Genomic DNA, 26,994 nt, shown 5'->3' with positions numbered 1-26,994 from the left:
CTTTCTGAAGAAAGAAAATGACGTCTTCAGACCTCTCCGCTAATCACAATCAATGCTAAAATGTGTTTAATTTGCAATCTAATGACAATTGCATTATTTCTCTAGCAATAATAAAGCAATTATACCTATCTAATTATCAACTGTCATCTGCCTTTCCCAGCTATGTTCAAAGAAATAGTTTGTTTTCTTACCTAACTAAATTAACTGTTAATAACGAGTTTCTCAGTATGCAGGGAAGAGGAAGTACATCAAACCTCTAGAGATAAAGAAAACTAAGAAAGAGATACAAAGAAAACCAGACAAAAGTGGAGTTACAAGAAAGTGGAGGTTTGAAAATGAAGGCAATTATGTTCAATTTAGTGACACTAACAGGAAAATTCTAAAGATAAAAGCTGATCGGAATTGGGAGTGAAAGTAATAACAGTATATTTAAATGTCAGGAGAACTTGAAATTACTTAAGAATCTCAGAAATAGCACAATACTTGTGAAATAGCCCTCTATTACTTAGTTTTACTTAGCTATAAAATAAGAAACAGCAGCTGTCTAAAGGTATCCTGTATGTAAACCATTGAAATGACACAAAGGTCCCATATCTTCAAGTAATTGATGGCATAACACTAACATGATAAATTCTGCTTGGTGCTGTTCTTTGAAACGTTGCACAATTATTTGGCAATATACAAACAAACAGATTTTAAAATAAAAGTTAGAGTTCCACCAAAACACTTTCAAATGCTATCTCAAAATTTGATATGATGATTGAAATAGAAGTATAATTAAATGGTGCTTTCTGGTGTTTTTATTTCCTATACAAATACATTCAAAGTACCATCCCAAAAAAGAATGCATAATAACGACACCATAAATTATTGTTACCTTCAAAAACTTCAGGTGCCATCCAAGCAGCACTTCCCTTATTGTTGGTCATGTGTGTTTGAATATCACAGGCTGTACCAAAATCACAGATTTTTAGGACTGTCCCCCCAGCTACCAAGAGCAAACTGTCAAGGAAAAAAGATAATTAAAAAATTCAAAGCTGTAGGATGAGATAGCCCAATGATAAAACACGGAATTTTTTATCCCAACAATGATTCTAATACAAATGAACATATAAGGCTTTGCTTCTTTTTGCTTTAGTTTTGTAATGTGAGAAGTAAGTTGTCACTTATTAGTTGTCACTTGTGTCTAATCTGAGCATGTAAAACAGTATTTAAATCAAATATATTTCATCATTTATTGATACTACTATACCATATATACTTCTGTGCTATATTTTAAGTATTCTCAGGCATAGCAATCCACCAAGCATATACTGATAAAATTTAGTCTCTTGGATGGGAGAGAATGAAAAACAAGTGCTGTAAAAATTTTTGCCCAAAGAACGATGATTAAGACTCCCATTAACGTCAGTCAGTGTAGTTATTTAAATCTTAATCAAAACAGGGGATACAAGAAAGAATTCAATATTCAAAGTGTGACTTCAGGCTGTAATTTTATCTGGTATAAGTGCTGGCTCCCACCAAAAGTGGGTGATCCTGCAAATCTCTATTTCCATCAAACCTGTGGAACCAGATCTGAAGGTTGTACACTTCTAGGATGAGTAAGATCAAAAAACTGCCTGGACAGAATATATATTCATTTTTATTTCAGTGGTAAGTGATAAGAGATTTTGGCTAAGGATAGTGGAATGGGCAAGGGAAGACAGAATAAGATGATCATGTCAGATTAAATATGACATTAAAACCAACCAACTGAATACTCTCTTACTGATTGCCACTGTGTTGTAAAACTGATGCTTTACATGCCTCTGTTTAGGAGTCCTATCCCTATGAAAATGCTCTCCTGTGAGAAAGGATGGGAGCAGAATGTTTTTCTGGTTTAAGAGAAATACAGTGACAATGGATTATTTCCTGTACTGTGCACCCTTACTCTGCAACTGAAGCTTCAAACACACAGTTTTCATTTAAAATACAGTACATCCAATAGATGTTGTATCAATTAAAGGTCTTTGTGGCAAATACAATGACATTATTTAGAGTGATCTTCTATCCAAACTCTAAGAAAAAATGAAATACGTGCAATAAACCTACTTTGGTGGTTTCAGGTCTCTGTGAATTAGGGCCTTTGGTTTCATACTGTGAAGATATGCCACTCCTTGGGAACACTGTAAACACCAACTCATTGCGTGTGCAGCAGTATAATGAGGCAGAGGTTCAGCACCGTGCAGCACTGCAAAACAAAGGCACAAACTAAAAAGAACTTTATTGCATATTACAACAGATACAGTGGAGTTAACAACAGTCAGAAAGCTGTACAGAACCTACATATTTATCACTGCAACTTAAAATACTCTTTTGCAAATTGTTAAATTAATAGAAATGTCAAACTGATATCTAAGTTTTAGTATGTTTCTCCTAATACTTTTATTAGAATTCTTCCAATATTAACAATATGATTAACAATATGAAAGAAGTTACTTTTCTCAAGAAGAGGTAAAATCTGTGTTAAACAACTATAATGGGAATTTACATGTAAGTGAGAGCTTTTTAGATGAAATTTTCCACAGGAAAATCTTAAATGACTTTTACAAATATCAATAAACAAGTTAATGGGCTTAAAAGTAATTCTTAGAAGCACACATCTTTTTCTTCAAAATTCATTTAAAATATATGTATGAAGTGACATTAGATTTTAGATATTTTCCCCAGCACCGGCACCTCAGCTCCAGGAAGACATATTAAAATGATACTCACCATTGTATAGAGAACCTCCTTCAGCATACTCCATAACAAGACACACCTTTAAGGAGAGGGGACAAAAAATATGAATGTTTTAAATGGAGGGACAGAAAACAGATTTTGTAAACCAAAAGTTCTTTGAGAGGATCTGCAATGCTCCACTCCTAAGCTAAAAGAACATTTACCTGTGAGGGAGTCAGGCTTAAAGTAAATACAATTTAGCTTAATACTTAATTCCCACTGTAAGTTAGGGAATAAGGGAATGCACTTTCTCCCTTCCCTCAGTCATCTCAAAAATCAAACGCTGTCTTCACACCGCAATTCATTTGCCTTTGCTACTTTCTCAGAGTGGCTTTCAACAGTTTTAAATACTATGTCAAAAGAATGTGATTAGTTCTAAGAAAAAAGCAATTCAGCGTTATTTTAACCAATTGTAAATTCCACATTAGAATCAGTTAGGGATGTATTTTTCCTGTGACTGTACTTGCCCTTCTGCTTTCAGAATTTGTGAGAATGTTTGCAGCTGTGGCATGAAGACAGCAAATCCTGGAAACTGCATATAAGGGAACAGGATCTGATTTCCAAGCTATGATTGCTAATATATATAATTTCTGCCCTGTTGATTTGCAATTAATAGGACTATGAGGCTGAATGACACTGCAAATGTAATAACGCTGGATGCCATTTTGACAAATTGAAATATAAACAGTGTTTAAAAATGTTTTTATGGGATTTTTATGAAAAAATGTATATCTCCTAACAGAGGAGAGAAAACAACAAAAAACACAGCTGAAAATATCAACCAACCTACACACCTCTATCTATATCTGCACCAATAAACCTTTTGTAGCTTAAGCATGCCAAATCTATATAAAGCACACTTTTTTTGTATATAAGTTACACATTTGCATGTTGATGCTTACATAAGGTAAGCGAGTTACCTTTTGTTGACTGACAGATCTATAACTTACTGGGTTTAGACAGGCTCCATATAACTTGACAATATTGGGATGGTTTACTCGTGACAGTTGTCGAAGCTGCAATACAAATTACACTTAATTTCAAACCAAGGGAAAAAAATGCTAACACTTCATTTTTACATTCTAATTCATATAATTAGAATTGTGTCTAATTTAAACTGAATTAAAAAAAAAAAATCAAGAAATGAAATTTAAAGATTTTTTTTTTATTTTTTTTTTTTCTGGTGTAGTAAGAACATTAAAATCATAAGCACTGTGCAACTCTGGTTTTTAAAGCTTTTGCTGTCTTGTGCCCTTCCTTCAAGTCAGACTGCCTAGCCTCATAAGTAATCTGAATCATAATGGCCTTATAAACAATAAAGAAATCTATTCCTCTGGTAAAAAAGAATGCCACAAGCCTGTAAAAATATACTTTTGAGTTTGATGTTAATGTAACACAGTTCTAAGAGTCTACTGCTGCTTGTTCTGATACTGTTTAGAAACACATCTACTACAGAGAGGAGACTACTTTGCACTGAATTTTTCTTCACCTTTAGACAGAAGGAAAGGCAAAAGGAAATCTTTTCTCCTTTCCATAGACTTCTGAGACAGCTTATGCTTTTTGACATTCAGTCTAGGGATCTAATGGTATTTTTTCTGTGTACTTTGGAAGTTCTAATAAAACTGGAATATTAGATCTGATGCTTGCACTGTGTAGGCCTTCTTGAATCCTAGTAATTCATAAAAAAATTCTGGAATTCTCAGATCTCCTCCTAACACAAAAATGCTAAGAGAGACTCATTTGATCTACTCAGCACTAAATTAGACTCAAATTAGAAACACAATGGTAAATGAACAGCATTCTTACATACAGAGAACTGTATGCAAATATGCTTTCTTTACTCCTTAAATGTTACATTTGTAGTACAGTGTCTGAGAGATCTTTCAAGAATTTTGTTTATCTTTAACACTGCAGATTCTTATTAAGCAGCATGACACAAAACACCTCATTTAAAATACCTAGCTCTTAATTATAGAAAATATTATACATCTTGGGAAATTTATCTGTATATCTGAACTACTCAAAATCATTCAAAGGAAACAGACACTGAATGGAAAGTGATTAGTCCTTGAATGGTTCACATGTATTAACAAACCTACACACAAAAAATGGCAGCATGATTCAAACTGCTGAATGAAGATTCTAGCTCAAGCACCTGGAAGTCTTAATCAGCTCCAGGATACTAGTGGTTATTTCATCAATGACTTGACTTCACACTGGAACAGAATCAAAAAAGTGGTGGCTCCCCTGCCTCTCTTTTCCTCTTTCCTTCCATTTTTTGTGGGGGTGAGCTAAAGGAGGTGCAGTGCACTCTAATTGTCCTAACTAGCACTGTACAGGGTACCATAGGCTGCAAAGACTTTGTAAAACATAGTTTTTAATACTCAAATTCAACATGCAAGGAAACAAAGCCCTGCCAAAATCCATGACTGCTGAAAAACTTACTGTACCTCTACAATGAAGGCTTTTCTTTCAGATTCACTTTCTATTTGTTTAATGGCTACATCCTTAGCTCGCCATTTTGCCTTGCAGACCACACCAAAGGCTCCTCTTCCAACAACCTAGAGCAAGAGGATATAAAACACTTCAGTTAAAACTTGATATGGTTTAATGTTCTTCTCAGAATTTCACAAAGATAATAGAAACTTATCTATCTTCACTATTATGTTATCCTTGCTATAAATAGAGGAAATCAACCCTCTTAAATTAAAATGCATATGCAAAAAAAAAAAAAAAGAAAAAAAAAAGTAAAAAAAAAAGTACAGAATTATCCTGAAATCTGGATGGGATGTTTATGATCACAATTATCCTTCCACTTTCTTGCAGGTCCCTCAATAATGTAAGAAACGTAAAATTTTCCCATAAGACCTGTGGGTAAGCATAGTGTTTGCATAATTACACTTTCTCCATTGTTGTTCATGTCTGTTGGAATCACATTGCCTAAAGGTAATACAAAGCAAGACAGGAGTTATAATCTCCAATGAAGTTTCACAGAAGCTACAGTAGCCACTTCACTATACTTCGCTATCCAAGAAGCCCTTAAAAATAAAAATAGAAAAAGCTTATGATGAAGCTCATTGTTTATAGCAGTTCTTACAAATTCAGCATGAGAGAGAAAGCAGGATAGAGAGAAATGTCCTTCCTTTGTGAGGTTTCCTTTCATTTATGGGTGAGTTATAAAAACTGTAAACTTCAATTTCAATTCTTTTACTGCACTTTTTTCAGGGGAAAACCAGCAATGAACAGAAACAAAAACAAAACATTCATGTGCAATTTAAAACTGAAACAAGACCATCACCAGCAGTGACTCTAGCTTCTATCAGAAAGCAAAGACAAGTAGTTATATACGTATATATGTGCCTGAGAGAGGTGGAGAGGAAGAGGAGAAAATGGAAGGTATAGAAAGACATAAAAGAAGATAAGGGATAGGAGCTCCTCAAAAAGAGTGTGAGGCAGGTTTGAAGGATGGGGAAAGAGGAAAGGTAAAAGGGGCTGGGCAAGCAGGTCTCACATTCAGTAGTTGGCCATAGCAGCATTTCTGTGTTGTTGGCTTTAATGGCATTCTATGCTTGTGCTATTAGCCCTTGACTTTAAGTAATTACATATGTATCTTTGTTATGCAACAAAGCAGACACTTACAATTCAATGAATGCTTTTTTTTGGGGGGAGGGGTGGGTAAAGGAGAAGAAGAGTGGGCAGAGAAAATAGCAAGGGTGGAGTGGAAGTATTTAGCAATGTGATTATAATAACAGTGTATTATGGCAGAGTTTAATTTTACTAAAATGGGTAACACACACCCACATGAATATTATTTTAGTTTGAAAAACAGACTTCCCAAAATTACATTCACTCTTCACTAAAGTCATATTTATTTATAACTTTATAAAAAAAGGAAAAAAAGGAGTGAAAAGATGCTTTGGAAAAAGAATAGTAGAGAATAAAGAGAATATTCAAAATAATAAAATAAAATAAAATACAAAAAAGAGATGATAAAAGACAGACAAAATGTTTAAACCTGAAAATCTGATACTGCATCCATGTTATAAACATTGCAGTGATTCTTTCAGGATTGTTAGTGAAGTCACTCAACAGTCACTTAAAAGAATGACTTCTTACAAGTAAAATGTAGCTTGGAGGAGCTCAGTGAGTAACTGCACATTCCCAATGCTTAAACAATGCAAAGTGCCTGCTGCCTGAATGCTCATCCTTTGAGGCAGTAATATTTAATGGTTTTACCTCAAAATATTGAGATGTCCCACTTGCATAGTAGTAGCTTGGAATGTAAAGTAGATGTGAAGGCAGCATAGTGGCCAGGAATGTGCAAGTGCCAGACTGAATCTGCCAAGGCTCTTTGTCTATCAGGCATGAAAACTATGCTCTGGTGAGGTTCAGCCTACTAGATTTCAAAACAAATACACCGTGAAGCTGATGTCCCCTGAGAACAGGGGAACAGAGGCAGATATAGCCATAGCTGCAGGTACGTAGTTCAAGACCTGCTACAATTCCATGCTAAACATCACAGAATCTACAATCTAAGGCCCAATCTGAAGAGAAAAAGAAAACAACCACGATTTTTATATTAAGAAAAGGAGTATGTGAGATCTTTTTGAAAAGTCATTTATGGATGTGAAAGACCCAGGAATGCTGATCAACAGCATTTTTCTTTTCTGGTTTTCTTTATACTCTCAAAAATATTTTCTCTTCTACATCATAGCACAGACACCTGTCCTTCTCACCTTCACCCACCACAGACTGAATCTACTGGAGGAGAACTACAGCATTTCCACTGCATGCTGTATTCTGTCCCCCAAAAAAACATACATGTTGACTGCAATGCCTTTCTTCAGCTACAGTGTAGGACCAAGACTCTTCTCGTGAAAGAACGGACACCAATTATTTTCTTGCAGCCTACAAGAGAATTTGGAAACCTGGAGCCAAACAAATGGTCGTTTACTACAGAAAAGTAAATGGGAAACAGTGAGTCATCTGAAGACCTTAAGACCCCAAAGTCTATTTTGATAGCTCCTCTTCTTACTTAGACCATATTTCATATTAAAAAAAACCCAACCTGTTACTGACTTTGGTAGCTCCCCACCTTCTTCCAGTAGCACAAGTGAGCTGTCCTTCACAACATCTCTCCTCATCCCTCACAACCAGATGGACAGTTTATGAAAACTCTCAGTCTGTTGGTGTACTGTAGGATTGCACTTCATAAAAATGCAGATTTACTCAACATGTTGAGACCAAGATCATCTACTGAGCAAGGGACACTTAGATTGCAGCCTGCTCACAGCACAGCAGTTCTAAGGAAATGCCGTTAAACAGAGCAGGATGTCACAGAACAACACGTGCATGAACTGCTCTGGCACCACCAATTCAGTTCCAAGTCTGCTGCTATTCTATAACAAAAAGAAACCCAAACTGATTGAGTAACTGAGAACTTTGTCCTCTGCTTACGGAAAGAGAGCTGTGCATATGATTTGTCCTAGCTGAAGACAATTGACAATAAGGCTGAGCGAGTCTCCATTTCTACATGTATCCTTACCTTTAGACCCTTACACCCTCAATGTTTTTTGACTATAGCTTATAGCTCTGTTCTATTCAAAGCAGTGATGTAGAGAAGCCACTCAAAGATACTTCAAACCCTTCAAAAGATTTTGAAGATATCACATGCAATCCAAAGACATCAGATAAAATCCAATGAAAAATTTTGACCTTTTTAATTTTTTTTTTATTTTTTTATTTTTTAAAATTAGCCTATATCATTTACAAAAACACCTGACAAATGAAGTTTATTTTTGGAGAGGCTAGTTGTATCTTTCCTTGCTGAAAAGATTTGTGTATTGATATGTTTCACTCTCTACAACTACCAGAAAGTAGGCTGTAGTGAGGCAGGGGTCGGCCTCTTCTCCCAGGCAACACTGATAGGACAAGAGGTAATGGCCTTAGGTTGCATCAGCAGAGGTTCAGGTTGGATATAAAAAAAAATTTCTTCTCAGAAAGAGTAGTGAGGTATTGGAATAGGCTGACCAGGGAGGCAATGAAGTAACTGTCCATGGAGGTATTCAAGAAATATGTAGATGTGGCACTGTGGGACATGGTTAGTGGGTATGGTGGTGATGGGTTGACCATTAGCCTAGATGATCTTAGAGGTCTTTTCCAACCTCAGTAATTCTGTGATTCTAAGAGATTTACAAATATATATAAATATTAGTAACAAATATTTCTTGCATTTGATTTTACAGTCAAATCCAGCCCATAAGCCAATACAAGAGTATACTTTGCCCTGAAGATGAATTTATGACTATCTGCAGATCTAACATCAACAATCTGTAAATAAATGCTACAAATCAGATGCACTTGAGGATCTCCTACCAAAGCCTGATGAAAAATAAAAATAAAAATCAATGTCAAGTGCAAACAGGAAGAGTTTACCATACAGTGCAGTCAAGGTTTCATAACATTTGTCAGTGACTTGGTGCCTGCTTGTGTAGAAGCTTAAACTTCAGGGAAGGAAAAGAATGCAGTAAATATTTATCTGGGATACAGGGAAAACAGAGAAGAAAGAGCAAGCATTAAGAGCAATGATGGATTGGATACAAAAGTTTACTATATATGGTATCCCACAGTATGTCTTTCTTACATAATGGGGAAAAAATATTAATTGTAAAAGACATTCTTTATAAACAACAGAATGAATCCAGTGGTGGAATCCACTTTCATTTAATTTTCTTCCATTTATGTATTTGCCAAACTTACTCTTTAAAGGACCAAGTGTTGGAATTTGTCAGAACTGTTCAACAAAGGCACTAAGTTTCCTTCAACACCGTGTGCTGGAACTAAGTAACTTAATAGCACAGGAGGGAAGTGCTGTTTGAACTTTAATTTCTTCATGCTCATTCCTTCTTGCCCCCTGCTGTTGGTGCCACACCATATGTTTGGGCAGTAGTGCATATTCTGAATTATATGAAGTACAGTTAATGGAATTATTGACACAACAAATCAATAAACAGCAGTTGATCCATGGCACCGTGTACGTTTGGAAAATGATCTAAAAATAAACACATTCTTTTGGTAAAAGACTTTGGCCCTTTAAATATCTTATAAGATAGAAAAGGAAAATACAGGGCAGATTACAGGTTTAGAAGTAGAACACTGCTGCTTCTACTAATCCATATATTAGTTTGTCAAGAATCACTGAGCTAGTACGTGACACAGACATTCTGAACTAGCAGAAATGCTTAAAGAGCTTTACAGACCAAAAGGTCTGTACCTGAATATATTGTCTCTATAAAACTCATACCAGTAAAAAATTATGTTTTAGTGTGTGACAAAAAAACACTGAAAAAGAGAGTGCCATTTGCATGTTTTCCAGATAGTGTATTTAGAGACTTATTTAAAGAATATGAAGCATACAAGATCCATGGAACAAACATTACCTCTGTCTCTGTGTACAAATAGTATCAAATGCTGTACGTAAACAAAGATACATGATACTGACTGGTAAGTATGTAGACCATACCCACTGCTAAGAATGTAGACTAGAAATCATGTAGGAAAAAGAAACTGCAGATATGTTAAGGATGTATTTTGTACCAAGGGTCATGAAAAGTATGTTCCCTAAATGAATAAGAAAAATGCATAAATGAAGCTATGTGTATTCAGAAGCACTATCTTCCTATCAAATGTCAAAACCTTTCAAAGATTAACTCCAATTTTATATCAGCTGTTTTCTATTCATACAAAAGAACAAAGAAACAGTTTTTATTCCTATCCATGAAATTTCCACATCATTTAGCTCTGTATGTTGGATACTTGGTGCTTTTCTTCCTAAAAAGACACAGCTGAATATGCAAGACAGCAATAAAATATAATAACTCCCTGGTTAGCATACGGAGTATTCCTTGGAGAACTGTCTTCTTTGTTTGCAGCATCTACAATACACTTTTGTTTATGATTATGGGAAGCAAGACAGGCATTTATAAATTAACAAAATGGAACAAAACCCATGCTGCCAGACAAACAGTAGTCTCTGAAGTATCCTTAGTGTCTGTCCATCTTTTTTTATTGCTGGCATATTTGGAAATGAAAGATTTAGTGAAACATTTGGAACCCTCAAGCATCATGCACAATAAAAGATGGAGAAAAACTTAGACAGCTCCAAAAAAGTGACAAAAAAACCAGCACAAAAGCCCTGAAATATATACCTAAGTTTTCTATCATTCATTTAGGCAGCATCAAATTCCAGCTACTGTTCCCCTGTGCTTGTTATGCTTTATTAAGCAGGTTGAAGGAAACTGGCCCCATGCCATGAATGACTGTGGCCAATACTCTGCCAGTACTATTCCGAAGGAACTCAGATCTGCCAATTCTGACAGATGAGTTCTTTGACATTCTGAGTTCCATTTGCACCAGTGCTCAACCCAACTCTAAAGATTTCTGTCATTTTTGGAATGGATACAACAAAGTCATACAACTCCAAAAAACAACAACAACAACAACAACAACAACCCCCCAAAAAAACCCCATACACATCATCAGTCCTACTGACATGTAGATGTCGTGTCTAAGTTATGCAAAACACTATAAGAAAAAAGATTTCTTAAGGAAAAAGCAGTGATTAAAAAACAATTTGTATTCTTAACAAATATACTTCATATCTGTTTGCCACAAACTGATGCTTGCAGTCCTTGTTAATTAAGGCAGTGTCTATTGGAGTTGGACAACGCTGTGCAGACATTATTTAGTGACTTTGCTAAACTGAGTTCAGTTCTGTTGTAAGAAATCACCCTCTTTTCAGCTTCTTTTCAGCTTACAGAATATCAAAATACCATTATGTTTATTTCTAATGCGATAAGTGTTTCTGGAAATTGTTTGTTTTTTTTTCTTAAATATACAACTCCCCGCATGTAGATAGCTCACCCATTCTAAGAAACATGTGCAACTCATGCAAAGATAACAGTTTATCAGGTTATACCTTCGTTCAAGCTTTCTCCATACTGACAGCCTCAAGAATTGAAATAATTACAATTAGCAGTAATTTAAGAATATTAACAAAATATTTGTCCCATGTTCTAGTATTAATCTTTTTGTTCTGTTACAGCAGCATAGATGGAAGATGCTAGTTTTAGACAAAATGCTGCATATAGTAGCGCTCAAGGTAAAGCACTTCAATATAAGCCTGGCTTGCTGGTCTTAGAAATAGTCTTAGAAATCAAATAATCATTGGGCAGTCAGTAAAGTAGTTCTAGAATCCAAGTAAGGATAAGTAAGGGATACATGAAGAACATCTTATTGTTCTATTTTTCATAGGGAAAGACCCTACCCCATATTTCTGAAAGCAGTTACATTGTCATTCAGTTGTGACATTACTTGCTGTGTTAAGCATGGATGCTTATCTCAAATAAAGTTTGCTCTCACCACTGGCATATAAGAGCATGTAAAATTACTTTTTCCAAGCATTCATAGATACATGCATAGAAAAAAATGCGAAGTCTTACATTAATAGCTTAACAGACTGTTAGCGATTTTCTAACGCTTTATTGCAAGCTAGATTTAAGCCATATGAAACTGGTGCTGTGTAACTTCACCTATCAATTCACACTCCAGTTTACAACACTTCAGTTGTTTTCTCATGTAGATTTATAATGAGAATCCTTGCTGATTTAACTTTATATATATATATATATATATATAAATTAAGTAGTCCTATGATTAAAACAGAATTACATTTAGACTAAGTCAGGGAAATTCTGGCTTATGCTTTTGCCATCTACTCATTTTTCAGCTTTGCTAAGGGATGCCAACCTTTGCACCTTAAAGGTTTATTTTCTGGAAAACATGAGGCACTGCAGATGTGTCTAACTTCAAATGGATTCCTAATAACTACCCTGAGCTCTCTAGAACCAAACTTTTTTTAGTCAAATCAGATATCCAAGAGTATCGTTCAGATCTCAGCTCACACCTGCAGTTCTTCTCTATGCTCCTTTTAGTTGTGAAGATTTCTGGAACAGGTATCCTATAACTGAACACAATCCTCCGGGGTCCATTTTTATAAAAACAACAAGTATTACATAGATGTAGTAACAGTTTCATGTTCAACGGTAGTTTACACAATACAGCATTGCCTTGCAGCTCAAGGAATAGAACTGGTCACTGCATCTCATTAACTCTGTAAAGTTAACTACTATATAGGGGAGTAAAAATGATTTGTCTCAATGACTTCCTCATATGTACATCTCTAAGGTGTTCCACACCCAGATTTCAAGGATCATGACACAGTTTTCAGCACACTTCTCACACAGCTGATGAAATTATTTACCTATTTAAAACATATCTAATGAAGGTAAACTGACTTCTTAGCTGCTAGCTCCTTAATTAGGTTTGCTAAAATCACTATTTAGAAAGCTTACCTATTCATCTTAAAGAAAACATTCCCTTCACTCCGTCTGATTTAACTGCTGTTCAATTAGATCACTGAATGCAAACTTCAATACTTCTTTATCATGAGAGTGTTAAAAACACTTTAAAATAGTTTTGAACGAATGGAGATCTAAATTAACTTGCAACTGAACAAACATGGTGATGATTTTCAACGCATCTACGTCATGCAGTGCCTGGGCAGGACCAGATACTTGATGAGATGTGCACGTTCTGGTTGTGCAGTCTAAATCATACACATCATGTGATGAAGAGGTTTGCATTTTGGCCACGTATAAGACTGAAGTCAGGTTACACGATGGAGGAAGGGCTGTGGAGTTTCAGGAAAGCGTGGCAGGGAGCAGGCTGTGAGAACGATTCAGAACCAAAGTCTGGGTACTGCTTAGATGTGAACTCCTCTAAGAAGAGCAGAAAGCATTACTTCAGCTATATACAAATCAGATATTTTTTAAAGCAGACCTACTTGGCTTTTCCTTGTTAACTCGATTTCATTTATATTAAGTTTTCAGATAAATCGTGCAGTTTTACTTATTCAGCTTGTAGTGATTTGTCTGTGTAATAGGAAAACTTGAAAGGATGTTCACACAGTCAAAAGGAAAAAGAAAAAAATGCTACATGGTAAAGTAGGGAACATTCCTGTTGAGCCCAATTTTTAAACTGTTTTTTCCCTTCCTGGTTTTGAACATGCTTCCACTGTGATGCATCAGCTTTGATTTTAACTCCAACTCATCCTTCATTATCATCTCCATATTTTTGATCTGTGCTCTTCTAAAAATGAAAAGATTGCTTGGTTGGAAACACGTTTGACTTATGGGAAGTAACACTGCAGGATTGTTGTGTAATATAGTCACACGTGTGGCAGATAAAACAAAATATGGCATATTCTCAATATGATCAACTAAACCTAGATGGAAGTGCACTCATGGATCTCACGTTTATTAGCAAGGACTCAGTGCCTGCAAGTATTTCAGAACTTCCATATCTATTAATAAACCCGTGGCAGAGGAGAACTGCTATCTGCTGACAAGACAGCCTTGATAATACAACAGCAAAGCTATGATTATACAAGCATTCATTTGAGTTTCCACTGTAGATCTGTTGACACTCCAATTTGAAACATCTGAAGCTCATCAGGTACATAAAAAATAGACCATTTCAAGTACTTATAGCCAGATAAAAACCTTTGAAAGCTTCTGAATCTGCAGTGAAAGTACTGAAATTTTTCATCAACAGCGTATGGTTTGTTATGACTGTATTGTTGGAAACTGCACCATCAACTACATCTATGAACACCCACACGTAAGAACCATGCTTAGGCCTTGCTTTCCTTAATCCACTTGCTTTAATGTAAGGTAGATCTTAACTCTTCCACTGTGCAATGACATTTAGATTGTATTCAGCGCTATGGTAGCCCTGTTGCCTAATAAGACTTTCTTGTAGGACAGGTATAAAAAGCATAACTCAAAGTGTTACAACAGCTGTCAGCAGCCTTCCTCATGACAAGAACACTTCATCAGGGCTCCCTTGCTTATATTACATGAGATTTGTCACCTCCAACAGAAATACTACATGGAGGGTAATGCAACAATCACATTAAATAAAGCACAAATTACTGCTTAGGCATCATATCTACAAAAACGTATGTACATATGTTCCTGTCTCTGCAAGTGCTAGTACGGCAAGTATGTAGGGCATATCCATGCCCTGAATGCTAAAACTCAGAATGATAAGTTCCAGTTACACCAATTACACGCTGTGCAACTCCACATTTCCTACAAGCAAAGGCGAATATAGCCCTTGCTAATAGTCTTTCCAAGGGTGCTGTGAGGATTAAGGGTTTGCACAGTGTTTTACTCATTCAAAGTGTTATGTGTAAGGCATTATATGTACTACTCACTTTCAGGAGCCATCACAGAACAACTTTTCATGCTGGCTAAATTCCTACCAACTTTATTTTCTTCTTTGGGTGAGGAAAGCAATTTCTGCTGAAAAAACGTGGTTTGATCCCTGCCCATCAGTAAGTGATGCACAAACATCAACACATTATCAAATGATTAAAATACTTTTCGTTCCCAAACATCATAAAATACTCTCATTTCACAACAGTTAAACTTATAAAGTGAAGAGGAAATACTAAACAGTAAAAAAAACCCAAAAACCCATAATGACTGCAATATACAAAGAAGATTAAGGCTATCTTCTGGAAGGCACTAGGAGAGCTTCCAGTGTCTGCAATGGTGAAAGCTGAAGGTACCCTGATGCTATCCAAATACATCACAAACTGCTCTGGTGTTCTACTGAAATACCAAAGACTTTGTTTCCTGAGCTTTCCCAGGCCATGTGAGCCCAGTATAGTGATTATGACTAAACCAATGTCTAGCATGTCACTCAGCGTGAGACAGTGCTTGTAATACCCATGAAAGCTACTACAAATAGCTAAATTTACTTCCACAAGAGTATCTTAAGGAAAAGAAAGAATATATATATATATATATATATATATATATGTATATATAATTACTGAGAGACAATAATCAACAGATAGAAGCACTGTTTCAGCAGTCTTGGATATCTCTTTGACCCTGACCACAAACTAGCCTGAATAAATTCAGCATGTATCTGTGTAATGCAGAGGAGAGAAATCCAACAGGAATATTTTGTGTGTTTCTGAGATTTGAACACCCCTGCAGTAGATATATGTGCTTTAGTAAAGGACTCAAACTTTACCAGCTACAAGAAATCCAGGAGGCAAAACAGCAGGTATGAAATTCCGCACTGTACCACAGTTACAACTTCAAAGAACTTCAGAGAGTCACTTCACTGTGAAACTTTGTACAGAAGAGGGAGATATACTATGGTACAAGGTAACCCAGTGCCACTTCCTGGGTAACAGTGACAAGTCACAGATGAAGTGTTACAGATCTACAAGTGCAACATAGTCAGCCTATGTTAAAAATAAGAAGATGTGCGTCAACTGTTGGAGTTGTAACTTCAGGAAATCATTGGTACCGATGTGATGAACATACATGCAACGATGCAGTTAGGTGGCAAGAGGAGAATGCAGAAACACTCAGAGATCTGAAAGGAACAATGAAATTAACAGTTTCCCCTCGTGACAGTGCTTGACAACTCTCCATACTAAAACGGGTGGTGGTGTAGGAATTTTGAAGCCCAGAACGAACTGGGCTAAAATAAAAGCCCACATTGCAGCCCCTCGCTCTCGTGTCCTCAATAAGCGAGGAACCTGGCACCTGCACACCTTTCCCTGCCCGGTGCCAAAGGCTCTGGCTCCCAGAGGGGCATACAGGTACGCACCGGGAGACCCGCAGCGCCGCGACCCCTTCTGAACACGGAACGCGGCTCGGACAGGCGGCCCTGGAGCGGGCGGCCCTGAGGCAGGCGCCGCTTCGCGAGGCCGCGCCGGGAGAGGCCGGACTGCCACTCACCTCTTCCACTTCGATTTCTTTGTAGTCGATTTCTTCGAAGTTGAGGACGGGGGGGGTTTCAATCATTTCAGCGGAGGCGGCAGCGGACATCCCTCCTCTTTCACCTCGGGGAGGAGAGGCCAGGGCAGGCCGGGGGCCGCGCTCGGTGGGCCGGGCCGGCTCTAGTCGGGGCGCGGCGGCGGCTCCTGCCCTCCTGCAGGGCGCAGGTCGGCGAGGGCCTGGCCGAGGCGCCGCCGCGCAGGGCGAGGCCGCATCCGCGGCGGCCGCGGGCCTCAGTGGCGGCGGGCGGGGGCCCCGCCGGCGGCGCCGCCGCTCTGCATCCCGCGCCCTCCCGCACCGCGCCGCGCTACACCGGCCGCCCTAGGCCGCGGCCTCTCCGGAGCCTGGGAGCCGCCTCGGCCGCAAGTCCCCGGCGGAGGGAAGGGGGCGCCCCTGGGGCCGAAGCCGGCCGCCTCCGCCCGCCCCGGAGGCAGCAGCGGGCGAGGGGCCGCGGCGGGGGTGGGGGAGCCGCTTAGAGCCGCGCCGCGGCGGCCGCTGCTGACATCAGAGCCGCTTCCTGCCGCCCCGGCCTGGGGACGCGGGGGAGGGAGCGCAGGGGGAGGGGGCGGGAAGAGGAAACGCGCCGGCAGCCGCTGCTACTCAGGCGGCCGCGGAGGGGCCATGGCCTGGCGGCGGCACCGCCGCTCCGCCCCCCGCCCCGCCGCCCGGCTCCGCCAGGGGGAGCTCTGCCGGCCCCGCTTCCTCTGCCTACAGCGCTGGCGCCGCGAGGGGCGGGCACGGGTGGCGTGTCCCTGCCCCGGTTCCTATCCCGGTGTCGGCAGGAAGAAGTGCGGGGTGTTTCGGGCCGCGGCTCTGAAGGCAGGAGCACAGTGCAGCACTGAGCTGTACAGCAGCACTTTCTCACGAAAGTATGTGTGTAGGAGGGAGGCGGAGGAGCAGAAGGTAATTTACTGGTGTAAACACATAGCAGACAAGGGATAGGACTGGGGAATGAACACACACCTCCACCACTCCCTTTCCTGTCCACAGGAAATCCAAGCCTGTCCTCCCAGCAGCGAGTGCCTGCTTGCACTGCTGGCTTGAGCAACGCATCTGTATCTTGGTGATCCATCTCCCAAGTGTAGCGTTTAGAGCTACCTACAGTGTGAAACATACGGTGGGACGAAGTGAGTATGACTCATGTGTCTCACTGTGCATAGCCCCAGCGGAGTGCATTCAGTCTCCATGCTATGTAGAAAAGTTATGCCACTGTAAAATACTGTTAATAGCATGTAATTTTAGTAGATTAATTTTAGTGAGCATTCATGGCTTTCTTGCTGAAATGTTTGTACCTCACAGTGATGTCAAGTAAATGAGGTAGGAAGCTGATTTACAGAATAAGTCTGGAAAAGCTGCTTAAGCAGTTAACTAGGAAATAGAAGACCAAGGAGGAACATGTGCAGTAACCTACCATCGTGATGACTCAGATGATATTAGAAAAAGTGGAATAAAAGCACCCTTGTCACAGTTCTTTTGTGTGTGTGTGTGATGGATTGTCACTTTGTGTTGTTTGCTCCCCCTGTGAACTTATTTATTTATTTATTTTTAATCAGCTTTAGTGATATGTTCAGGATTTTCAAGTGTATAGCAGCCCAGAAATCCCCAGACAAACTGTTGTGACACATGCGTCCATTGACTGACTTGATCAGACTTGCCTCACAGATATATTGGATTGGTGTGATTGCATTGTGCAAGTGACATTTGTCAGCATGGGGAATGGACTCATGTCCTGATTACATTGAATTCTTGTTGCTTCTTGTTTTTTCAATGTATTTTGCTCTAGAAAGATCTGAAGATGCCTGGGTTACAAATGGAAAGGTTTATCACAAGATCTGGTTAATACCTTCTTCATGCAAAAATGGGATCACTCAGAGCTCCTAGTTTCTCAGAGATTATATTCAGGTTTACATAGAATCATAGAATCACAAGGTTGGAAAGGACCTACAAGATCATCTAGTCCAACAGTCCTCCCTTTACCATACCAACAGAAAAAAACACTAAACCAAATTTCCTAGATCCCTATCCAGACACCTCTTGAACACTGCCAGGGATGGTGACTCCACTACCTCCCTGGGCAGGCCATTCCAGTGCCTGACCACTCTCTGAGAGAAATATATTCATAATGGCCCAGGTGTTCTCCAGATTTGTAGTTTCTGGATAATTAAGAAATAGCACCTGCTTATACTCAAATGTATTTTTTAGTTTTGCCTGCATGAAAGGCACCATTAGTGCCAGTTTTTATTGCAGTGTGACATGGAGTTCTCTGCAGTTGGGTTAGAACTAGATGATCTTTAAAGTCCCTTCCAACCTGATGCCAGTCTAAGTTTCTGTAATTCCACAGTGTTGCAAATCATAGAATATCCCCATTGGAAGGGATACACAAGGATCACTGTGTCCAACTCCTGGTTCCACACAGAACCACACCAAAATCCAACCCTATATCTGAGAGTGTTCAAATGTTTCTTGAACTCCATCAGCTTGGAACTATGACCCTAAGGGGGCCTGTTCCATGCCCACCACCCCCTAGTTAAGACCCTTTTCCTAATACCCAACTTGGCCCTCTCATAAACACATTTGTACCTTATACCTACAAGTTAACAGGAAGTACACCACTAGTGTACAAGCAGCTACTTAGGTGCTCAGTGTGCAGTCTACTGGCTGTTGGAAAATTAAGAATGAGTTTCTGAGGTTTTGAGAGATTAGGTCAGGTTGGAAACAGGGTTATAATATTTAGATGTCTCTCATATGTAGTGCTGAATGTGTCACCTCAGTACTTTTTTGCCTTTAAGACTGAGATTCAGGACAACACATAGAGTCAACCAGTGGCAAAAATGGGCCTGAATGAAGGAAATGATGTGTGTACATCTATCACTGCTGTTCTTGATACCTAGACCATTAGACACAATTCTGAAATTACTTTTTTTCCTGTTGTTTTTGTTGGATTTAGGCTCACATGTTATGCACTGGGGAAGGTAAACTACATCAGTGCTTTTTGGAAGGATGGCTAAGTGTCTTTAGATGGTGGCTGGGGTGTCTGATAATAATAATTATTTGGCATTCTGTTAGTTTCATAGCCCCCTCTTGAGGATATACAGCAGACAAACAATAGTTGTTGTCTTTTATATTTTAGTAGCTTGATTCCTCTATAGCCTTTTTTTTTTAATTTTATTTTTCGTGGATGAGAATTAAAAGCACAGAGGAAAGCATTCCAATTATAGTTGTTTGCAAGGTTCATTTCCTTTCTGATATTGATGTAAAAATATGTATCTTGAAAATAATGAGTTCTCCCTCTTGTGAAAGTGGAGTCATCATTATCAAAATGTCAGTGTTATGATGATCAGATAGGATTTTAAGAAAGCAGAAATTTTGCTGCTACTTCTTTTTCTTTTCTGACTGACAGTCTTAATTAGCCACGTGCTGGGTTTGAGGACTGATTATAACCTGTACACTCCCAAATGGAACAGTTTTTAAATATTTACTCAACAAACACATCTGAAGGTTGAAGGAAAAAACACTTGAGTTGCATTCATCACAGGCCTTAATAATCTGTGAGAAAAGCTTTGGTTAGAAGAAAAAATCTAGAACTGGAGGAGACCGTGTTCTGTCTCAGTAATCCATGTCTAATGTCTGAAAGAAATTACATTTCATAGAAGGTCATTGCTTACAGATTGTTTGAAATCTCAGGATACTGTGGGTGGAGGTGCAGAAAAATTCTGAAACCTGAGTTAACTGCAGTAGATCTGCTTTTTCCTCTTGCTGTGTAACAGAATTATAACTATGTTTAAGATAGGCAGTAGGTAATACTCAAGAAAGTAAATCTACGTGACCAGATTAACAGACATGAGACATTTATTCCCAATGTCTGGGTATCTTAGATAAATTTTAACAAGCACATAGAGGCTCATATGGCTTAGAATTCAAGCATGTTTCTTGAGGACAGACAGAAGTGTGCATACACTATCATAACACTCTGCCAAATTTTGAGTTCCAGCTCTTTTAGAATTATCCAATTTGACAACTGTAGGAGTTTCTTGGATGACAGGTTGGCCATGAGCCATGAGCCAGAAGTGTGCCCTCATGGACAAAATGTCCAATGGCATTCTGGGCTGTGTTAAAAAGAGTATGGTCAGCAGGTCAAGGGAAGTGATCCTCCCCCTCTACTTTGCCTTGGTAAGGCCTCATTTGGAGTACTGTGTCCAGTTCTGGGCTCCCCAGTACAAAAAAGACAGGGATCTCTTGGAAAGAGTCCAGCAGAGGGCCACAAAGATGGCAAAGGGTCTGGAGCATCTCCCCTATGAAGAAAGGCTAAGTGAACTGGGACTGTTTAGCATTGAAAAAAGAAGACTGAGATGGGATCTGACCCTGGTCTATAAATATCTGAGGTGTGGGGGGGTTGTGGAGTCTCCTTCTGTGGAGGTACTCAAGACCTGCCTGGACACCTTCCCTTGTGACCTGGTGTAGGGACCCTGCTTTGGCAGGGGGTTGGACTCTATGATCTCTGGAGGTCCCTTCCAACCCCTACAATTCTGTGATTCTGTAATTCTTTTTTAAGAAGAGCAAACTGTTAAAATTTTCCTCTAACCTAATTAAGAAAAAATGCCAGGTAATTTATTTAACTATCTATTTATTTATTTTGAAAGAGGAAACTTCACATTGTGTTATACTTTCAATACACGTATCTTTTTTGTTGTTGTTGCTGTGTTTTTTTTTGTGTGTTTGTTTTTTGTTTTTTTGTTTTTGCTAAAATATCTAAGGTTAAGCAGTGGAAGAACGATGATAGAAAGAAATGGTGAAAGGTTTTGGATGGTCTCAGCAATTGCCATATCTACAAGAAGAAAGATTCCCTTCTAGCTGTAAACGCAGGAATAATTTATATTCTTACAAGGCTGATTTTTTATTTATTTTTTTTGGTGTGTGTGTGTGTGAAATATTGTCTTGTAAATGTGACTTTTTGTCATTTCAATTCATAGGAACCGTGTGTGATTAAAGATCATCACACCAGATCTAGATCTGACCATGAATCATTTGCCTTGTCTCATCTGTTGGATAGTGGGTGTGTACTGTATTTAGGATACCTGTAGGAATTAAAAGGAGAGGAATTAGCCTGGGTTACTGAACAACAAGAGCTTGTAGGTGAGCTATCTTGTCCTTTGCCGTGCAGATTATATGCCAGAGCAGGTCCCTGGCAGCCAGTTGCATGGGACACGCAAAGAAACGCATAGAATCATAACATGATTTGGATTGCAAGGAACCTTAAAAGATCCTCACGTTTCACCTCCCTGCTATGGGCAAACATTCCCCCCTCCAGACTGGGCTTCCCAGGGCCCCATCTAATTTGGCCAGTGTCTCCAGGGATGGGGACTGCTTCTCTGGGCAACCTATTTCAGTGCCTCACTGAGTAAAGAATTTCCAACTAATATTTTATCTAAATCTCCCCTCTTTTCATTTAAGACTATTTTTTCCCCTGTCCTATCACTACCAGACTGTGTAAATAGTCAGTCTCCCTCTTGTTAATAGTCTCCCTGAAAGGCTGTAATGATATCTCCAGAGCCTTTTCTTCTCTGAGCTGAACAGCCTCAGTTCTGTCAGCCTGTATTTGCAGGAGAGGCTCTCCAACCCTTTGATAATCTTCATGTCCCTACTCTGTACCCACTCCAGCAGCTCCATATCTGTCTTGTTCTGGGGTCCCAGGCCTGGATGAGGCCTCACAAGTACAAGGTAGAGGGATATAATCACTTCACTTTCTCTGCTGACCATCTCTTTTTTCATTCAGCCTAGGATGATTTTGGCCTTCCAGGCTACAAGGACACACAGCTTGCTTATGTACAGCTCTTTGTCCACTGGGACCTTCAAGTCCTTTTCCACAGGGCTGTACTCAACATATATCTGGGACTACCCCAACATAAGTGCAACACCTTGCACTTGGGCTTGTCGATCTGCCTTAGGTTTATGTGAGCCAACTTCTCAACCTTTTTCCCTTGCTATCTCCTTGGATGGTATCTCTTTCTTCTAAAGTATCAGCTGTACCACTCAGCTTAGTGCCAGCAAACTTCCTGAGGTTACTCTTGATCTCACTGTCTGGGTCATTGATAAAGACATTAAAGAACACTGATGCCAATGTGGACCCCTGGGGAACACATCTCATCAGTGGTCTTTACCTGGGCATGTTGACCTGCATTTTCACCTACAACCCTCTGGCTGTGAACATCCAACCTTCTTGCTCCTCTGAGAGTACTATGCAACTTCTCTGGGCAACCTGTTACATTTCTTGGTTAGTTCCACCATTAAAAAGTACTTCCTGATTAACCTGAACCTCAGTCCTCCTGTGTTTAAGTCTATTCCCATTGCCTCTTATCCTGTCACTGGGCTCCACTAAGAATAGACTATTCTTTTTGTATTTTGACAACTTTTGCAATGCAGCACAGAGATGTCTTCTGCTGAATACTCTGTGATAGCACCCCCAGTGTGCTTTATGTTTTCTCCTTTTCCTTTCTGCAAAGACTTTCTCACTTTACAAAAAAATTCTGAAAGGCTATGAATTTATTCAAATTCCCTCAATTGAGGTATGCCTTTCATTTGTAAAGAAAAGTATGCATTAAAAAAAATGAAGCTTTGCAGGATAAATGCATAAGCGCAAGTATATGCAAGAAACTGTGTTCGCTTTGGTAAAAGGAAAAAGAAAGTTCTCTTATATGAATGTTACAGGAGCTTAGGTAGTTTCATTTGTTCTTGAAGTGTATGCTGCCTCTTAATCTGCAGCATGTTAGATCTCAAATCTTTTCAGCAGCTTAAACCACCCAGAGAGCAAGGAAAGAGTTGCAGTATAGCTGCTGTACACTAAAGCTGATACAAAGGTGAGAAATGATCTAGATGGAGCCCCAAAACTAAATTAGCACTATTCCAGAAGCTGGTTGGCTAAGTGGCTTGTGGAAAAAAGAAAGATAAAAATTAGCATGCAGGGGATAAAAGTCTCATGCCAATAGACTGGCTGATCTTCATTTAAGAGGTCTGAAAGACATGGTACTTGAAATTTCCAATAGGAGATATTTTAGAGAAAGGCAGAAATGTTATCAGGTAACTATAAAATAAAAAAGGTATTTTTGAAATGTGCAAAGTAATCCAGGTACTAAAATACATGGACTGCTCTCAGAGAGCTTTAAAGCAAGGCTTTAAAACAAAGCTTGCAGGAAAGCATAATAAAGAGCGTGGAGGTATGTAGAATAAAATGTCATATCTTTTTTAATCAAGGGTGTTTTATCTCAGATTAACAGAATACCATTTTTGATAAATTCTGTGATATTTTTAGGCATGAGGAGCGGAATAGAACTATTCTGTCTTGGTTATATTTGATTTATTGCCTTGTGGGAAATTATTAATTAAGCTGAGAATGATAAGAATCATTAAAAGAACTGAAAGTAGGTAAGGAGACTATAGGAACAGTCAGAGGACAGTGGGGACTTAAAAAGGGAAGTACTGGAATGGAGAGAAGTTACTAATAGATTTTTTTAAGATTGAGTTTTGAGATCAACCTTGTTAATCTTAATAATTTCATTAATGATGTTGACAAAAGAATTAGGAGAGTGACATACTTTCTGGTGACACAAGTTTAGACAGCAGAGTTAATGAAGAGGAGGATAAGAATATCAAATGGGAAAAATAGAATGACTCTAAGGAAAAGAAAAATAGAAATGACTAATATTTAAAATATTAGAGTGCGACTTCATGAATTGACTTGAGGACTCATAGAATCTAGTTATCCTATAGGAAACATACTGGGAAAAGAAAAAGAGGACAACTCACCCATTTTAACTAATTTTAGCAGGACTATGAGTACTGTAAGTAATGTGCATAGAAAAAAAAAAAAAGCATGTATATATCTGTATGATATAATTGATAAAGTTATACAAGGTTATATGAGACCTCATTTGAAAGCCTCTGCAGTACTGGTTGTCTGCATTTGAAGAAAAAATGTGTTATGGCCAAAGCAGTTGAAGATAAAAGCTACTAAGATGGCCAAGATAAGAGAGGGCTTACCATGGGAAGGAAAATAAAACAACTTGGCATGCTTAACCCTGCAAAACAGAGAGGATATATGTTGCTTCTTTTGAAAGAGATTGGAAAGATAAAGATATTGGGAAGGTAAACAGCATTGATGGAAAAGTAATGTTCAGGCAACAGGAAACTTTCCTTGGCACAAGAATGCTGCTAATGCATGTAAATTAGAAAGCTGAAACAGCTTTCTAGCCATCAGGGCCAAAGTTGCTTATCTGTCTGGTGCCTGCTCATTGAAATCATTTACTTGACATAACTACCTGTGAGAGCAGCAAGCAGTATTCATTGCCTGGGGAGGTCTTTTTCAATCTTATGTCGGCCAAATTAATGCTATTAAAAGTGTAAATAATGTAATGAATTCTAATCATGGTCTATTTTTTTTTTTTTTTTTTTTTTTTTTTTGGCTGAGTGTACAAAAGAGAGGTGTCAGCCCTCCGTGTTTTGGGCAAGACAATTGAATGTGTGGAGTGCCATGATGTATTGGAATAATCTGTTGCACAGGGATTAAAGCGATTCAACAAGAGTGGCTCATACACTGGTAATTTCTCTCTTGTTGGTCGGCATCACACAATTTCTTATTTCTTTCTTGCAAAAGCCAGAACATATAAGATAAGCAATTAAAAATCTGAAAATAAAAGCATGGAGATGTTTCTGTTCAGTGGCTGATTTGTCAAGCTGATAAGTTTGTACTGCATCATGTCATGATGGAGTGGGGCTGCAGCTGTAAAGCCCTTCTGGTACCTACCTGGAACACTTTAGCTATTTTCCACTGGTATCTTGGAACTAGATGCACAGTAAAATGCAAAGTAATACCTCTACATAAATTGCTTTATTCTGAGGTCAGATAGATAGATCCAATTCTCAAAGCCATTTAATTATCTATTCATTTATCTTGATGAGACTTAGAAGCTAACATCCTCTAGAGAATCTAAATCTGTATGACTTGGCCCCCACTAGTGAAGAGGAAAGAATATGAATGTAAACAATTTTAGTATGTAGATGTCACAATTAGGGGTGAAAAAGCAAATATAACCGATACCTGTATTCATAGACAACTCAAAATATTAACTTTGAGACTTGCATGTCTTTCCTCTGAGAAAGTCACTTGTCCTCCCAGACCTAAAGTTAGACATTTGGTTTCCAGGTACCATCAGTAAAGAGAGAGGCATCTTCAGCAGGTATTCCTTCCCATCTACCATATACATTTATGTTAGAATGTGACAATCTACTTTTTGCTTTTCTCTAATGACTCTACATGGAGCTTGTATGACAAACTCAGACACATGGCACTTGATTCTACTTTCCACCCCATAGCTATATTAGTGATTTTGGAGGCCCTCAGAGATTTCTGAGGCCTCCGTGTGGGGCTGGCAAATGTGGCACAGAGTACCAACTGAAAAACTAGGAAGCATATCCTGGGTAACTTCTTTCTGTTAGTGAGAGTGTTTCCACAGCACGAATGCAGCAAGGTTGAAACTTTGTTTATCTACAGCAAAAACAAAAACAAATATTCCTCTCATTCTCAGGACAACATAAAATTGAAAGTTACTATACATACTTTGGCACCATTTGTTCCAATTTAGCCTGACTGGCAGTATACAGTGCAGAATATCCCAAAATGTCACTAGGAGCAAGAGTTAAAGAGTGCTGCAGAGATGTGTATAAAAAGTTATTTTTAAAAGTGTGAAAGTTTCATTTAATAGAGCTCTTAAAATATGACGACTGTGTGACTGTTTCTCTTGACTGCCAGCAATTACTTAATCATACAAATTTCTTTCACTATGTAAAAGAAATGGAGAAAAGCAGGTGATAGTTCCCCCGGGGAAAGAGAATTTGATAACCTTATTTCTTCAATTGTATTCTGGAATATTACTGTCCCTAATCACTACATCAGTTACAGAAAAGCAATAAGAGAAGTTGTCTCCAGGAGTCTGGTGTTAGTTTGTTTATGTCATAGCCTTTAAGTTTATGAAGCATTTTGTGGGGGCAGGATTCGACATGCCTGAGACAATTGTTCTCTTGATTCAGTGTAACTAGAGAAATAAATTTGCAGCAAATGGAAGTCAAGAAAGGAATCCAGGCAAATATAAAAGGAGTCATTTTTCTTCCAGGAAGTTTTCACGTTAGACCTGAAAGATTTTGACTGGAACATGGCTTCTTCAAAACAAATAATTTAACTTTGGGAGAAGTCATGCATCAACATATGTTGCTGGTGCCTGGGTCTGTTTCATTCATCATAGTTAGAATTTTATGCTTA

General features: G+C 38.6%; 1 protein-coding gene across 5 annotated transcripts in view; it reads right to left on the bottom strand.

Moving 5' to 3' along the window:
* MAP3K7 (mitogen-activated protein kinase kinase kinase 7) overlaps positions 1-16,910 on the bottom strand; it is a 48,804-nt gene extending 31,894 nt beyond the window's left edge. For 2 of the 5 annotated variants that reach the window (XM_032443379.1, XM_015858921.2), the window contains exons 1-6: positions 16,647-16,910; positions 5,211-5,321; positions 3,711-3,776; positions 2,755-2,800; positions 2,092-2,230; positions 878-1,002 (exon numbers count right to left, since the gene is read on the bottom strand). In XM_032443379.1, the coding sequence (XP_032299270.1) occupies positions 878-1,002; positions 2,092-2,230; positions 2,755-2,800; positions 3,711-3,776; positions 5,211-5,321; positions 16,647-16,736 (577 nt within the window). In that variant the 5' untranslated portion in view covers positions 16,737-16,910. Of the gene's footprint in view, positions 1-877; positions 1,003-2,091; positions 2,251-2,754; positions 2,801-3,710; positions 3,777-5,210; positions 5,322-16,646 lie in introns of all 5 variants that reach the window. The other 3 variants (XM_015858924.2, XM_015858920.2, XM_032443380.1) reach the window with 3 other exon arrangements.
* Between the last annotated feature and the right edge of the window lie 10,084 nt (positions 16,911-26,994).

The sequence above is a fragment of the Coturnix japonica genome, chromosome 3 (genome assembly GCF_001577835.2).
Source record: "Coturnix japonica isolate 7356 chromosome 3, Coturnix japonica 2.1, whole genome shotgun sequence".
NCBI lineage: Eukaryota > Metazoa > Chordata > Aves > Galliformes > Phasianidae > Coturnix > Coturnix japonica.
The sequence above is the reverse complement of the archived record's forward strand: the minus strand, read 5'-3'. Positions and strand labels throughout refer to the sequence as shown.